Raw genomic sequence first — 17,411 nt, forward strand, 5'->3', positions numbered from 1 at the left:
ACCCTTCTAGTACAGGAATATGAACCTGTTCAGTGATCTGGAATTGGAATCCTCATCAGCTTCAGCCTGGGGATGATGGGAGCTGTAGTCCAACACCATCTGGGGACCCTAGCTGACGAACTTACAGCTGCATTACAGAATTCCCACACAGGACAACCTCTTTGGCCTCTAGGCTAGCATCTCTTGAGGAAGGGGCAGATTTATTCTGGTGGGGCCCCCAGTGGCTACCTCTTCATTCTTACTGTATTTACCTGAATCCAAGACTAGGTTTTTCCCTAGTGTCTGGATATTAGAAATTGGGAGATCGTCTTAAATTCAGGGTCTTGTTCCTTTTGAGTAAATGCAAGTATAACCTGTATTTAACCTCTACTTTTTAAGGGGATCGCCTTAGATTCAGAGTCGTCTTTGATTCAGGTAAATATGGGCACATCACAAGAAGTTACCATAAGAACATAAGAAGAGCCCAGCTGGATCAGGCCCAAGGCCCATCTAATCCAGCATCCTGTTCCACACAGTGGCCCACCAGAAACCAGACATCACAAATTTTCACTAGCCTACTTGCCCTCACTAACGTAGGCTATGTTGCTGGCGTTCTTAAAAAATACAGACCCTGGCTGTAAACCACCTATAGCTATTAGATTATGGCAGTATAGAAATGTAACAAACAAAACACATATACAAAATCTGGCCTCTTGTGGGCGATCCTTGCTCTCCACTGGTGACTCAACTGAGTAGATCTTTAAAAGCCTGCCCTACTGTTAAATGAATACTTCACATCCAAACTGCAATGGGAGGGCGGCCTAGGTCACGGCCACCCGGCACAGATACAGCCAACACAAACACTCACAAGTAAGGTTGCCAGATTGTGCACTCTGCACACAGGTCTCTTGCTGGTCCCTTCTGTGTGGATTTTAAAGAAAAACTCAAAATACAAAGCTGCTTTTAGTATAGGGAAGACGCCTTATGAATGCCAGGAAGAGCAGTATTCAATGCTTTAAAAAAATCAACAACCAAACAGCAATAACCAATTCCCAAGCACTAAGCAATGGAAGGAAGGGTGAGATCCAGCGTTCCCTATAACAGGGATTCCCAGATGTTGTTGACTACAACACCCAGAATCCCCAGCTACAATGGCGTTTGCTTGGGGATTATGGGAGTTGTAGTCAACAACATCTGGGAATCCCTGTTAGAGGGCACACTGGTGTGATGATCTTCCCTGGGGAGGGGAAACTGGTGCACAGAATCATTCCCAAAGCTCTGAAGCACTTGAGCAGACAGATCCTACCCATCTCGGTTTTTATGAGTTTGGCTATTATCAGCCAATAAATCACTTAAAATGCACTTCCAACATCCGGCCTGCAATTCCTTAAGTCTCCATTTCCTGAATGAGTAGAAAGTCACAGCACAATGAAGGCCAGCTTCCACTATGTACGTACACAGAAAACCACGAGATCTTTTCACAGGATTCCCCACCCCTCCAAATGGTAGCTTGAGTTCTGTTCTTCCTCTCTCCAATGAGTGGCCCACCTTCCCGGTGCCATTTATCAGCTTCCCCCCCTTCACCGCCCACCTCGACACAAATCCCCTGCTTCATTTTTAACAGTCATTTGCAAGAATCAAAGGCCTAATTTGGAGTGGCTCACAAGAGCCAAGGACTCTCTCCTGCTTACTGGCTCAGAAGCCCCTTTTCCAAGTGGGGGGCTCTCTTCTATTCAACGGGGAAAGCAACTGTCCCTCTTCAGGCCAGGATCCCTCCCAGCGGCTCTTGCTGGTGTCTCTTTTTAGATCACAAACTCTTTGGGGCAAGGAACCATCCTCCGGCCCTCCTGGGTTTGGACCAAGAGCCACTTTGGTAGAGCCACTTTTCAAAATGGCGGCCTCTTCTACTTAGCAGGGATAGGCTTAGCAGCAACTCTCCCTAGTCAGCAGAGCAGAGCACCTTTCCCAGGGGCGGTAGCTGGTGCCGCCCTTGTATTTTTTCGATTGGAAGACTCTGGAGGTAGAGAATCCTCTTCAGGTCCTTACACTGGCCAAAGAAGTACCTTTTCAAGTGGGAGCTCTCCTCAGTTTAGCAGAGGCGGAGAAGCTGCAGCGCCAAACCAGCACAGTGCCCCCTGCAGACCCCCGCGACTCTTGGCTGCTGCCTCCCTTCGGTTTCTTTTTTTTTTTAATGGCGAGCCCCTTTGGGAACCATTTTCAAGCCCTCTTACAGCATACAGTTTTGGAACCACCCCTGCCAACTGAGCCAAAAGGCACCTTCCAAAATGGGGACCCTCTTCTATTTAGCAGGGGGAGAGCAACTGTCCCTATTCAGCCCAGCCCAGCGCCCCACCTCCCAGTGGCTGTGGCTGGCATCTCCCTGGGTTCCTTTTTAGCCCATGAGCCCTCTGGGGACAGGGTACCATCTTCAGACACTCTGGAAATCACCCCTAACTGGGCAAAGGGGCATGTTTTCAAGCGGGGGGGTTCTTCCAATTAGCAGGGGGAGAGCAACTATCCCTCTTCAGGCCAGCACAGCGTCCTTCCAACTGGTTGCTTCTGGGGTCTCCCGTGTGTGTGTGTGTGTGTGTGTGTGTGTGTGTGTGTGTGTGTTTAGATTGTCAGACCCCTTGGAGAACCATCCCCTAATTTTCTTTCGCTATGCAAACTGCTTTGAGCTTTTGTTGTGGTTGTTGGAAAGCAGGACATACTTTTATTATTAATAATAATAAAAGTAATAGCAGCAGTAACAGACGCTCTTCAGCTCTTACGGGTGGGGGTGGCACAAAGCTTCCTGGCTGAGCCCATGTCCTGAATGCAGAAGGGTCACAGGTTCAATTCCTGGCATCTCCAGTTAGGAGGATTTGGAAGAGTAAGACAAGCCAGCTAAACATGGGAAACTTCTCCCCAGCCTCTCGGTGCCTACATCGTCTCTCAAGGGAGATCATGCATGTCACCACTTCCTCAGCGTCAAGCCACAGAATCTCTGCAGACGCTCCCCTCGTCACAAGCTGGGAAGTCGCCAAGGGCGACTCTCACGCTGTCGAAGCCACGTGGCCAGAGAGCTCCCAGAATGTGCACAACCATGCAAATGTGCTCAAGTTCTCGTACACCCAGCGAGCTCCAAAAGCAAGGGGTTAAAATTCCCAGAGACGAGAAGAGGGACAGATGGTTAAAACATACACACACCCCACGAAACGCTGGATACGAAAGCACATCGCGCTGGAGGAGGAGGAGGAGGAGGAGGGGGGAGATGCCAAGATCACAATAAGCAGCCATCTGTTCCATCTGCTGCCCCCTCATACCGCTCCCCACGACATTTGGAGGGAGCAGAAACAAAGCCAGCGACTCAGACAGGGTGCAGGGCTCATGTAGTGGCTAGGGGCACGGGAGATGGGTTGATCTTCGACTATTCGTTGGGACGTTGTTGAACAGAACCTCCCCGTTCAAAGGCAGTATACCCCTAAGTATACTGTATACCACGTAACTAGCTTTGGAGCTAGGCGAGATGATCCCACAGCACAGGAACACGGGCAGCTGCTTTATACTGAGTCAGACATTGGTCCATCTAGTTCAGTATGCCCAACACTGACTGGCAGCACCTGCTCTAAGATTTGAGGCAGGAGATCTCTCTCAACCCTTCCTGGAGATGCTGCCAGGGATTGAAGCTGGGGCCTTCTGCATGCCTAGCAGGCGCTCCGCCACTGAGTGACAGCCCCCATCCCCGAAACACCGATAGGTCGCCATTTTTGCTGTGTGAACTGGCCATGCCAAGAGGCAGAGGGGTGCAATGACCAGAGCAGTCTCTCACAAACCTGATCCAGCCACACAGTTCCAAGGAACTAGAAACTATCCGGTTCAAACATCGCCTCCCCCATGAATTCACTGGGCCGTATCTCCTTCGCCTCAAGCCAAGCCTTCAACAGGAATTCTGGCCTACCTCACAGAAGTGCTGCAATTGTAGCATTTACACTGCCCTTTGGATACTCAGAACATTTTCCCATTTATTATCTCAGTTCTTACAATGGCCCTGTAATCCTCAGTGGGCGGGGAGAGGCTTGGTAGAAACCGCCACATGAAACTGTGCCACGGGAACCACTAGCATAGCCACTATGCGACGCTACCAGTATAGAGGCTACGGACACAATCTAGCCAAAGGAAGCAACATTTAAGTCCCACTGATTTGCAAGGGGGAGAGATTAATCAGAGGCTCTGGGCCCTTTTGCACCTATGGACCCCACCCCACCCCAGACCCTCAAGTATTACCCATGGACCCACACCCCACTTATAGAATTTTCAGAAGACTCTGGTAAAAATTGGAGGGGGGGGGAGATTAGGCACTCCGGATAGTTATTTGCACAAACTTTAATCTGGCTCCCCAGGAAGAAAAGTTAATTCAGTGCAGCAAAGATTTCTCAGGGGCCACCTGGACCTTCCCCCCCTCCCCCCCGCCGCCCAGGGGGGAACCATGGACCCCAGATTAAGAACCACTAGATTAAAGTTACTGTGTAACCCTCCCCTTGAAACAAACGGGACTTTAAAATTCTTAATTGTGCTTGGATCATGTGCTACATATTATTAATTATTATTATTCCTCCTTAGGAGTTAACTGAGGGTGGTGGTGGTAAGACAAGTTTAAAAACAAACACTATGGGGGGAAGTTCAATTTTTTTCCTGCAATTAAGTTGCAAATTATACAGGAGACAAGTTGACTTTGTTATGCATCAGAAGCAGCTGGTGACTTAGCCAGCAAAGGTTATGGGTAGTAATAATGGGGTAGTCAAAATATTTTTGTTTTTCAACAGAGATCCATGAATAGCATGAGGAGCAGGAATTCACTTCTCACCCCCACAAACCAACTCGAAGCCATCCACTGATATGAACAGCCAGCAGAGTTGAGGCAAACGCAAGACAGCACCCACCTCCCTACTGTTTATGCTATGCATAAGCAGTCAATGGAACTCAATGCCACAAGAGCGTTACAACCACCATTTCAGATTGGCCCAAACATGAAGATTAAATTCTGGAATCTAGCTCTGGCTTCAGTTCTTCATTTGCAAAGAAGAAGAAAACTATGACTACAACAACGAATATTTATACGCCACTTTTCAACCAACAGTACTCACAGAAAAATAATAAATAAGATGACTCCCTGTCCCAAGAGGGCTCACACTCTAAAAGGAAACCTAATTAGATACCACCAGCAGCCATAACTGTGGGTGAGCTGGATAAGGACCACCGTTGCTCTCCTGGGGCTGAATACAAGAGAGCCACCACTCGAAAAAATGCCTCTTTGCTCAGTTACCAGGGACTCAAAACCCCCTGGAAGGCAACCTTCCCCAAAGCAGAAAGTGTTCCCCTTCCTCCCAAAAGTCTGAGAGGGACAGATTTGGTTTCTCTAGGTGAGAGAAATACAGAAGCATGAAGTGTTAGAGTGAGACGGGAACTTGGAGGCCTCTAGTCCAGGGTTTCTTAACCTTTGGCCCCCAGATGTTGTTGGACTACAACTCCCATCATCCCCAGACATGGCCTTTGTGGCCGAGGATGATGGGAGTTGTAGTCCAACAACATCTGGGGGCCCAAGGTTAAGAAACACTGCTCTAGTCCAGCCCCCCGCTCAGTCTAGGAACACTACACAAGCCCAGAGTCACTTCTGCCGTTATTCAAACTACCCGTGCGCTGGGACTGAAATCAAGCCAGATCTGCCCTGAGGAATCCCATTCTTGGTGTCATCTCAGGGATGGGGCCATATTCCAGGGGTAGAGCATCTGCTTTGCATGCAGAAGGTCCCACGCTCAATCACTGGCAGCATTTCCAGGTAGGGCTGGGAGAGATTTCTGCCCAAAACCTTGGACATCCATTGCCAGTTGGAGTAGAGAGTACTGAGCTAGACAAACCAATGGTCTGACTCCGTATACAACAGCTTTGCATGTTCCAAACCCAACTTCCCCTTGAAAACAGCCAGCATTCCCCCCCAAACCTCACCATCCTGACCAAATGAATACCCTACATTCACATGCTGTGTTGAACCTTCCAGTAAAACCTCCACTCTTTTTGCTGTCAGAGAGCCCGATGCAATTCTCAGCTGGCTACCTTTCCCCAAGATGCTGCCTGCTAATTTGGGGGAGAGAGAGAGACACAGACACTGGGTAAGCCAACCCACACACCAAAACTACAACCTTCCTCAGGAAAATGAAGGATGGTAGAAGAGGTTTGGGTGCAAAGCCCCCAGGAATCAAGCAACAGCAACATCAAAAAGCCACTGAGGGGTTAAAGTCCTCGCACAGATTGATCCATGGAAGAGCGCGTCACCAGTGCCAAGACACAGGGTTAAGGTCAGAAGGGCCAGGAGATCAGCACTCTGACGCTTGCCACGTTTGCGCCATGCAGAGTCTCAGCAACTGAAAAAATTTACTACTATCAATTACATCATGGGCGCTAGTGAAGAGAGGAAGTGGAGGGCAGTTTCCCCTGCCCCACACCACCTGCCACGGTGTAGATCAGGGATCCTCAAAGACAGGTCCCCAGATGACTACAGCTCCCAGCATCCACAAATATGACAAATAAATAAAACAAATACATGATTAGAACTCAGGGACATCTATATTTCTGGCCTGAGGAAGGGGGAGGGACTCCCCCCACAAATGGTCCAGAAATTACAGAAAATGAAGGTATGTCAATTTCATATCTCCCTCTCCCCCCCCACACACAGAGGTTCACAGTTGTTTGTGTGTTGTCATTTGTGAGATGCTGTGCGTAACATACAGATTTTCCCAGTCTGCCAGTTCTCCGCACTGGGCAGCTATTGTCAAGAAGTCAATGGGTCTGTGTACCACAGCTGTAGGCCTAGGGGGCGGGGTGTGGGGGCTCTATTTGTCCTGCCTTGGCGGCATTCCTATAGCCATGAGGAGAAGTTACACAGACATGGTAGCTACCAACGCTCTGGGGAAATACACAACTTTCCCCAATAACCATTCACCAGCAGTGTATCCACCTTTCGGAACTACATTGCCGTCCCCACACACACACCCGCTACCCGCTGGCCCACCACACTACATGACTGCCCTCTCCCTGTCAGCTGGCCACGTTGTGGCAGGAGGCATGAGCTCACGCTTTGCACAACCGCCTCTCTGACCAAGCCAGGGGGGAATCAAACGCCCTTTAGAGAGCGTTTTTGACGGGCCCGGCGCCCAGCTGGGGAACACAACCTCCCTTTGACACAGCAGCTCACAACCTGGGCTGCTGCCAAGTGGGTCATTTTTATTCTCTTCCATGTGTGCTTCCAGTCAACCTGCAGAAGTGGCCAGAGCAGCCGGGTTGGGTTCAAACCCTCCTTCAGTCACGACACTTCACAGGGTTGCAAGGAGGGTAAAAATGGGATAATTTCGCCCTGGCTGACATCCTGACTACATTCCTCCATGGTCCTGCTCAGGTGATCCTCTAACGAGAAAGTCATTTCCATCACTAAAGTCCCGTAATTTTGTCAAGTGGCTCCTAAATCCTGGGGCTGGATCTTAAATCCAGAGAGAATTTCCCACGGCCTAGTAAATGTAGTCAGGATGTTGGCCACTGTAGGATGCACTGTGTTTCTGAGAGCAAGAGCAAAACTCCAAAGAAAGCAATTCTTAGAACCAATACATTTCCCATATTGCCACATTTCAAGCTAGAATGCACTTCAACCAGACTGCTTTCTGCCTTAAAATGGGGCAACAGGAAATATGCCTGTTCCAAGATCTGCTTAGCTGTCCTCTTTGTGCTCTCTCCAGTGTGGTATTATCCCATTTTATCCCATCCAGTGTGGTATTATCCCATTTTTCATCCTCATAACAATCTTGCAATGTAGGCCGGACCGGCCACTTGTGTAGCACGGTGGCTTAGAGCACAAGCTAGGTGCCTGAACAGCTCCAGCCGCAGTCTCCCCAGAGCCACGGACTCAGTTAAACGGCCTTCAAGAAATCTTTTGTCCTCACCCGCACGATCTGCAGAACAGATAGCGTTTAGAAGGGCTGTCATACAGATGAGTGAGGTCAGAGCACTGCAGAAGGTGCCAAACTGAAATATTATTGTAAGTACCACAACTTGCAATTTGAAGATACTCTTGAGATCTTAAAACCTGTGTATTTGCACAAGAAGAGAGAATTCTGAGAACTTGCTGTCATGAGAGTCGTGGCAGAAATTAAGAGCCCGTGACAGCTTTTGTAGGGGGCCAGAAGGGGCAAGCCAAGCCAAGAGGCTCCTGCTTCTGGCAAACAACACCTCAGATCCATCACTGGGTGTGTGTGCCACAGCTAATCTTAACGCGTACCCGTATAATGCCGGATACACCCATGTATGAAATGTTGTGCAAGCCATGAAGGCTTCAAATGTTTGTTAAAGCACCAAATGCAGGTTCCTAGATGTTGCTGGACTATAGCCAGTGTTACCTGACAGGGATTCCCAGAGGTTTGACTACATCTCCCAGCATCCCCAGCTGCAACAGCCTTTGGCTGCGGATGCTGGGACTTGTTGTAATCAACAACATCTGGGAACACTGAACGACTCTCATGATCTCCAGCCACATGGGCAGAGGATTTTATTTACTCATTTATTTATTTATATGATGCCCTTCGTCCTAAGACCCCAGGGCCGTTAACAACAAGATAAAAACAGTCCAATCAACAGATCAGATACAGCCAATTTAAAAAGAGGATTATGGGAGCTGTACCCCAGGCTTGAAACCCCTGGCCTAAAACCAGCCTTTTACAAAACCACTACACCCACCTCCCACAATTAAGGCAGGCGGGGAAGGAGGTGGGAAAGGAAGGAGACATCATCATTTACAAGTTTGCACCACTAAAAACCAACAGGCTTGTTTAAGAAAAGAACCAACCATTATTCCACCTAGCAAACACGCCATTAAGAATTTACACACCGTTTCACTAGCCAGCCAGCCTGCCCACACATACCTTGCCTATTCATTTGTGGCCTACATTTTATTTTAACGCTTTTATAAAGGGTTCCGACCTATAGGCAATTGGGACTTGCAGCAACTACCAAGCAGCTGCTTACAAGCCTTCAAAGAGTGACTTTGAAGCTATCCAAAGGTGGACAGTTTCATCACAGGCAGCAGCAGCAGTAGAGAACAGTCTACATCCTGTGGTTTGTCAAAAACAGGGTCATGACACCTGAAGCTTACGGCTTCAAAACGAATACTCATATTCTGCAATTGCACCAGTACAGCAGGGGTGGTGGTGGTGGGTGATCTTGTTGATATGGAAAAGGGAGTTTCGCAGAGCTTCTCCCTCCATCCAACGCCGTTTGTAACTGACAACCTGCTACAATCTATATATGCCCCTGCAGAACGATCCTTTGGATGGAACATAGGAAGCAGCCTGATACCGAGTCAGATCCTTGGCCCACTGAGCTCAGTACGGTCTACTCTGACTGGTAGTGTCTCTGCAGGCTCTCTGGCAGGAGCTCTTCCCAGCTCTAACTGGAGAGGCTGCTAGGGATTGAACAGGGCGCCTTCCGCATGCATAGCTGATACTCCAAGACTGAGGGCCGGCAAGGAGCACACATCTGGCTTACTGGCGCGTACATTCCAGCAAATTCCCCAAGGCCCAACTGACAGGAAACAGCCAACTCTTCTGATTTTAAGGAGGGAGGTCTCAAGAACTAGGCAGAAAACAGACAGGAGCATCAGGGTGCAGGAACAGCCCCCCCCAAAAGAGAGCCTCGTTTCTCACCTGGCTGGCTTTGTAGAACTGTTTCTTGAGCCCCGCCACAGACATGGTGTGTCCTCTTGGATGCCGAAAGCGGCTCACGCAGGAAGAGAGACTGAAGGGAGCCCCAAGCAGGCAGATCTGGATCAAGGTCTATAGGGTCTACAGCAAGGACTACTTGGGGAGTCGAGACCAGCTCTTGAGAGAAGAGACAGACTGACAGACAGAGAAGACTGAATAGGTGCCAATAAGCAGGAAAGGGTCAAAACGGTGCCCGAGAGTGGATTATACACCGAATGAGAGACCCCACAAAGCCCTGAGAAAAGGCAGACAAGCTCTCAAAGGACAGCCAAGCCAGCAAAGACACACAAAGTTGCCCCTCCCAAAATAAACAAGGAACAGATGAAGCACCTCCCCAGGAGTCACACAGGATGAACAGACAGATGAGAAAAGTGTCTAATTCACACAGAGATGGTGAGAGACAGAAACAAACACACACTCAAAGAGGAAAAACTGGGTAGCCACTCTCACCCTCCAATTCACAGAGGGAGAAGCCCCCTGTGTGGGGGTGGGGGGTGGATATAGAGCTAGGCAGGCTGAGCCCACAGTGGCCTCAGTGACAGTTCTGAAGGCTCAAGAAACTAGTCCTCAATGAGGTCAGAAGCAAAGTAGTCCCTGAGAAAAAAGAGAGGCTGACCGAAGAGAGCGGCAGGCTAGTCTTTTGGAAAGCAAAGAAGAAGGGAAGAGGGAGGAAGACGGGCAGACAGGCAGGGCTGGAGAGAGACAGAAGGGACGACGGGGGTTGACAGACTGGGTGGCGCGGAAGGACACACCAAGTAGCCCCAGTCGAAGCAGCCCACGCGGGGGCGAGAGAGCTAACGAGTGGGGAGATCCACACGCAGGCAGGCGAAAGCTGAGCGGAGCAGAGCTCAGCCCCGCTCGCTCTCTCCCCAGCTCCCTCAGGATGTTACACCACTAGCTGCTCACTTCCGCCCCCCAGCCAGTGCGCAGGCGCAGAAGCGCTTTCGTTTGGCGGAGGGATACGCGCGCACCTCTTCGAAAAACTGAAGAGAGAAGAGCCAAGTTCCGGCTGGTCTCCACGCTTCCAATCATAGATGCCGACGCGACAGAGCGTCGGCTTACGAGATGCCCTCCCTTTTCAAGGAGCGCAGAGAGGACGGAGCTAGAGCGCCCCCTCTCTTCCTTGCAGATATACACCCCCCCATAGATAATTATAATGACGTATTAAATCAGAGAGAGAGAGATGCAGAGAAGGAAGAAAGAGATGGAGATAGATAGGTTGATGCTATAGCATTTCAAAACACGAATAAATAAATAAATAAATAAATAAATGACACCCCTGCTGGATCAGGCCCAAGGAAGCCCATCTAGCCCAGCATCCTGTTTCCCACAGCGGCCCACCAGATGCCTCTGAGACGCCCACAGGCAAGAGGGGAGGACATGCCTCCTCTCCTGCTGTTGCCCCTGCATCTGAGGCGGGAGATGATGATCCCCTTCCTTGCCTGTGAGGCTGGAGGTAGCCTGCTAGGGATGCCAACAGTCCCTTATTGTACTGGAAGTCCCATATCTGAAGCAAAAATGGCTTGTCCCTTAGGGGTTGCTCTTTTCCCCGTGTTAATGGCAGCGTCTGAAGCTCTCCCTCATCCCCTGAGGCTTGGCTTGATGAGAATGCCTTTGCATTGAGCCCTTTGAAGTCCAGGTGAAGTCCATATTATAATGTGGAAGAAACAACATCTAACACAAATGAACCCCCGATTGCTTCACAAACTTGTCTCTGCAAACTTGTAAGAGCAATTGGCTTGGTCAATTTGCATCTTCCTAATCGGTTCCTTGTCAAATGGAAATAGGAAAACAAAAGACCCGTTGGTTCTTCTGAATACCTGTCTGGCTCTCAGCAAGAGTAAGCCTTTCCCCCAATAATACCATATCAGATTTAAGAGCATTAGAGCAACTTATGACTGAGACAAGTGAAAGGTGACCCAAGAAGAATGCAATCAGCTAAGACATGTTTATATTTTGCTACATTGATCATAGGGAATTGTTTTCAAACCTGCCTCCCTCCCATCCAAGAATTGTTTGTTTATCCAACAACAACAACAACAACAAGGTAGCAGCAATGATACAGTACACTGGAACATCTGCAAAAAATACAAGCTACCTGCAGTCAAAAATTGGTGGGGCCATAAAATTGAAAAAGTTGTAGAAAATGAAGATGCAAAAATATTATGGGACTTCTGACTACAAACAGACAAACATCTGCCACACAATACACCAGATAGAACTGTAGTCGAGAAGAAAGAAAAACAAGTTAAAATAATCGAAATAGCAATACCAGGGGATAGCAGAATAGAAGAAAAAGAAAGAAAAAATCACAAAATACAAAGATCTACAAATTGAAATTGAAAGGCTGTGGCAGAAGAAGACCAAAATAATCCCAGTGGTAATTGGCACCCTGGGTGCAGTTCCAAAAGACCTTGAAGAGCACCTCAACACCATAGGGGCCACAGAAATCACCATCAGCCAATTACAAAAAGCAACTTTACTGGGAACAGCCTATATTCTGCGACGATATCTATAATAACAGCAACAACATTGATAATAAAATTCTGGCATCCCAGGTCCTTGGAAAGGACTCGATGTCTGGATAACACCTGTCGATGTCTGGATAACACAGTCAATAACACCTGTCTCACTGCGCAAACAAGAAATAATAATACCTGGGGTAGCTTCCTTTGTGCTTTGAAATCAGATTGGTTGTAGATATATGCTTGACTAAATTGCTTTTTTTGGCTCTCCTTTCCTTTCCTGATTAGACCTTTGGCAAGATAATTCATATACTTTTCTTTATGAGGAATATGTATTTTCTCATTTGTCTAAGGAATAGTTTAAATAACTTATTGAGATTATAACTGTTGTTCAGAGGTATACTGCCTCTGAACATGGAGGCTTTACATAGCCATTGTGCCAGTGGCTTGCACAATGAGTACATATATGTGAGTGCTGTAAGATATTCTCTTTAAGGGATGGGGCCATAACTCAGTGCAAGAGCATCTGCAGGCTTGCATGCCTAAGGTCCTAGGTGGGGACCAGGGAGGGTGAGGAACAACTTCTGTTTGAAAAACCCTGGAGAGCTGCTGCCAGTCAGAGTAGACACTACTGAACTAGATGGACCAATGGTCTGACTCTGTAGTATGAGGCAGCTTCCTGTGTTCCTAAGGTCAGTAGGTGGTGAATAACCAGATGAGGTTCACGCTTTATAAGCTTAGGAAACGTGCCTTGACTCCTTGTAACAGAACCCCAGAGTTACTGCATCTATTTAACTGCGATGTGTGGCCATGGGGTGTGACCATTGGGGTGGGCATGGCTGTCATCAGGGTGAATGAGTGTGGCTGTGTGGCCTGCCTGCTGTCCCTGGAGTGGGGGGGAGGAGGAACCCAAAGATTTTCAGCAGTGCCTGAAAGGAGGGGCCCCAAAATCTTATTTTGCAGTAGAGTCCAAAATCCCACCCCCAGTGCTTCTAGGGTTGCCATATTCAAGCTTCCCAAATCTGGGTGGCCTAATTTGCATATTATGCAAATTATGTGGCAACTAATTTGCATTTTATTTATTCATTTGACAGATCTGTATACTTTCCTCTCCTTCTCTGCCCTCCCATGTGATCGGATCCAGAGTAAAATCCAGGCAGCACATTTGAAATCCGTGTAAATCTGGGTGGAATTTAGCAGCCGGGTGGAGGAGCCAAAATCCAGGGGCTACCCTAAATACTTAGGGACACGTGGCAACCCTAAGTACTCCTCATCTACTTTCTTCAAGCGGAGAAAAAGTAAAATACACATCCTTGTCCCCAAAATATACACACAGTGGGGTTCTCTTTTCTCCTGACACTTGCTCCATTAAGTGGGATGGTCTGTGTCAACTCGCAGGAGAAAGAAGGAGGCTTCTCTTGGTGTCTTCCTCTGAAATGCTCCATATCTAAGTCAGATGTGCTAAGTCAGCTTGTCAACATTTTAACAAATGCATCGCTGCTCAGGCTTCTGATTACCCCCAGGATGACCCCACCTGCAGATGACCCCCCCCCAATTACTCCCCAACATGTATCCCTTATTCAGTCAATGGAATGTTGGCATCGCTACCTAGAGCCCTCAGACTAGTAGCCATTGATACACCTGTCCTCCGTGAATTTATCTAAGCCCTTTTTAAAGCCAACTAGGCTGGCGGCTGTCAAATACAGTTATAATAATACCAACATATGCACATTTTGACATAATGAAAAACTCTGGGGATGGGGCAGTAGGTCAGTGGAAGACCATCTGCTCTGCATGCAGCATCCCTGGGGAGATGCTGCCAGTCAGAGCAGACAATATTGAACTAGGGCTGGGAAAGGCTTCGGCCTGAAAAACTCCTGGAGAGACACTGCAAGTCATATCAGACCACCCTGAGCTAGGAACATAGGAAGCTGCCATACACTGAGTCAGACCATTGGTCTATCCAATATTGTCTTCACAGTCTGGCAGTGGCTTCTTCAAGGTTGCAGGCAGGAATCTCTCTCAGCCCTATCTTGGAGATGCTGCCAGGGAGGGAACTTGGAACATGTAGATGCTCTTCCCAGAGCGGCTCCATCCCCTAAGCGCAATATCTTACAGTGCTCACATGTGGTCTCCCATTCAAATGCAACCCCCGCAAACTTGACAAAGAGGCACCTTTTAACATGGTGATTCTCTTTATTGAGCAGGGGGAGAGTAACTGGCCCTCTCCACCCCCAGCACAGTATCCCTCCAGTGACTGTTGCTGGTGTCTAGCTTATGTTTCTTCTTAGATTGTGAGCCCTTTGGGGACAGGGATCCATCTGATTTATTTGTTATTTCTCTGTGTAAGCCACCCTGAGCCATTTTTGGAAGGGCGGTATAGAAATCGAATTAATAACAACAACAACAACCACCAGGGTGGACCCTGCTTAGCTAAGGAGACAAGTCATGCTTGCTGCCACAAGACCAGCTCTCCTCTCCTAGATGGACCAATAAGGCAGCTACCTATGTTTCCAACTATACTTCATGTTATAATATGATGTAAATCGTATATATAAATCTAATATATAATAATCTCATATCAAATTGGATGTAATCTTTATAATTCTAAATAAACTACAAGTCTAATAACAATGTTAAAATATGCACTTCAACATGGAGTATTTGTTGTATAATGACAAATCATTAATATAAGCTAACATATTTGTGTGTGTGTGTGTGTGTGTGTGTGTGTGTGTGTGTGTGTGTACAGACATTTATTATCTTCCTCCAAGGAGCTCAGGGTGGTAAACATGGTCCTTTTTATCCTCACAACAACCCTGTGAGGTAGGAGAGGCAGAGAGAGAAGTGACTTTCCCAATCACCCCGTGAACTTCATAGCTGAATGGGGATTTTATCTATATTACTAATATATGACTGAAGCTATTCCTACATATTATCCCACTCCGCCCCCGCCCCGTCCCCATATTGTTACCATCTCAAGCCATTCAGCCTCGTTCTCTAGAGGCACCTGGAAACGGATGCTGATTTCTGGACATCCCAGGCCTATCCTGACAGCCCTACTTTCACGGGGTTCAGTGGAGTTTACTCCCAGGAAAGTGTCATAGGACTGCTGCCTTTGGTACTCTTTGGTAGAAAGCAAAATGCATTATGCATTCGCACCATAACTATTTCCAAACAAATATGCACGCAAATAAACAGGCATGCAAACTACTCCAATGTGCAACCTTTAAAAGTCACAAAAATTACCGCACCAATAATAACACCCAGCATTGCACCAAAGCCATAGAGAAGGAAGCTGGTGGGCAGAAAAAAGAAGAATGTTGGCAAGGGGAGCCTTGGGCAACGAGAAAACCAATCAAACGCTCTCTAAGACCTTCCACTCTCTACCCCCCCCCTCATTAATACAGACATCTAGATTGACCAATAAGAATGACCTCGCTAAGCCCCAAGCCAATTGGTGGCTGGGACTATAGAGATGGAAAAAGACAAACTTTACACAACAACCCTATTTTCCGGTTGTCCTTGGAAACACCCTCATGTGCTGACAGGAGCTTAATACCGAATGAGGAGAGCCAATTTTCCCTCTGTCCCCTAATTTCTATGCTACTTTTACTTAGGAGAAGGCCCCACGGAGCCCAGTGAGACTTCTCTGAGTAAATGCAGTGGATTGCGATTGCAAAAATCTACACAATTCTGAGCCAGAAATCTAATTCATAACTGCCTCGCTGCCAGTGAATACAATGCTTGTCTGTGAGGGACAAACTAATGCAGGCAACTAATTTTAAAATAATCTGATTTCCACTTTAAAAACTTTTGGAGAAAAGGGGGGGATCTATACCCCTCCCCTATCTATATCTATAAGGTCTAGATTAAAAATACACTTTAAAAAGCTATAAACAGTATTCAATACCAGTATTACCTGGATCCAAGAAGGATGCAGTTAATTTTTAAAAATGAATAAGTATGATGTTATTGTTGATTAATATGATAGATTTAAATCTGGATATATTATTTGTTTGTTTGTTTGATTGATTTATATACCGCCTGACTCCAAAGGCTCTAGGCGGTTCACAAAAATAAACACAAGAAAAACAAAATAAAACAAATTCTTAAAAACAGCAATTTGAAAATTTAAAACATTCAGAGATTACTAAAAGCCTTGCTGAAAAAAATGTGTCTTAAGGGCTCTTTTGAAGGCTGGCAAAGATGTTAAACCACGAATGTCTACAGAGAGCGCATTCCACAGCCTAGGAGCGACTACAGAGAAGACCCACTCCCAAATCACTGCCAGATGAGCCAGTAGCATATGGAGATGGACCTCTTTTGATGACCTTAATGTGCGGTGGGATCATGCAGAAGAAGGTGCTCTACTAGGTAATCCGGTCCTAAGCTGTTTAGAGCTTTAAAGGTAATCACCAGCAGTTTGTATTGTGCCCTGAAACCTATTGGTAGCCAGTGCAATTGCTTTAAAACAGGCATAATATGGTCTCTCTCAGACACACACCCCCCCCCCCAGGTCAAGCAGCTGCATTTTGAACCAACTGAAGTTTCCCAACTGCATACAAAGGCAGCCCCACATAGAGTGCATTGCAGTAGTCAAGCCTAGAGGTTTCCAGAGAGTGCACTGCAGTTCTGAGATAACTGAGATTAATATTAACATATTAACAATAAACGTTTACTGCAGCGTGTATCTTATGGGTTTCTAGCTTTTTCACATCTAGTTTTGATTGGTTGTTTTAGCTGGTCTATAAATTTTATAGTGTTTTATCCATTTTTAATAATAATAATAATAATAATAATAATAATAATAATTCAATTTCTAGACTGCCCTTCCAAAAATGGCTCAGGGTGGCTTACACAGAGAAATAACAAATAAATCAGATGGATCCCTGTCCTCAAAGGGCTCACAATCTAAAAGAAACACAAGATAGACACCAGCAACAGTCACTGGAGGGATGCTGTGCTGGGGGTGGATAGGGCCAGTTACTCTCCCTCTGCTAAATAAAGAGAATCACCACGTTAAAAGGTGCCTCTTTGCCAAGTTAGAAGAGGTTTTTACTGTTTTGTTTTTGTTACACTGTTTTTCTTTCTCTCCCAATCCCACCCCCATCCCCCAAATCTGTTTTATTGTTTTGTAATTGTTAAAGCCTCGAGCAGTATTGCATGGGAAGAGTGGGATATA

At 47.1% G+C, this 17,411-nt stretch overlaps 1 protein-coding gene across 6 annotated transcripts in view; it reads right to left on the minus strand.

Moving 5' to 3' along the window:
- The window catches only part of SH3GL1 (SH3 domain containing GRB2 like 1, endophilin A2), a 62,453-nt gene extending 51,743 nt beyond the window's left edge, over positions 1-10,710 (minus strand). For 3 of the 6 annotated variants that reach the window (XM_053295695.1, XM_053295693.1, XM_053295690.1), the window contains exon 1: positions 9,705-10,709. In XM_053295695.1, the coding sequence (XP_053151670.1) occupies positions 9,705-9,749 (45 nt within the window). In that variant the 5' untranslated portion in view covers positions 9,750-10,709. Of the gene's footprint in view, positions 1-9,704 lie in introns of all 6 variants that reach the window. The other 3 variants (XM_053295694.1, XM_053295692.1, XM_053295691.1) reach the window with 2 other exon arrangements.
- Between the last annotated feature and the right edge of the window lie 6,701 nt (positions 10,711-17,411).

Source organism: Hemicordylus capensis, chromosome 2, assembly GCF_027244095.1.
Source record: "Hemicordylus capensis ecotype Gifberg chromosome 2, rHemCap1.1.pri, whole genome shotgun sequence".
Classification (NCBI taxonomy): domain Eukaryota; kingdom Metazoa; phylum Chordata; class Lepidosauria; order Squamata; family Cordylidae; genus Hemicordylus; species Hemicordylus capensis.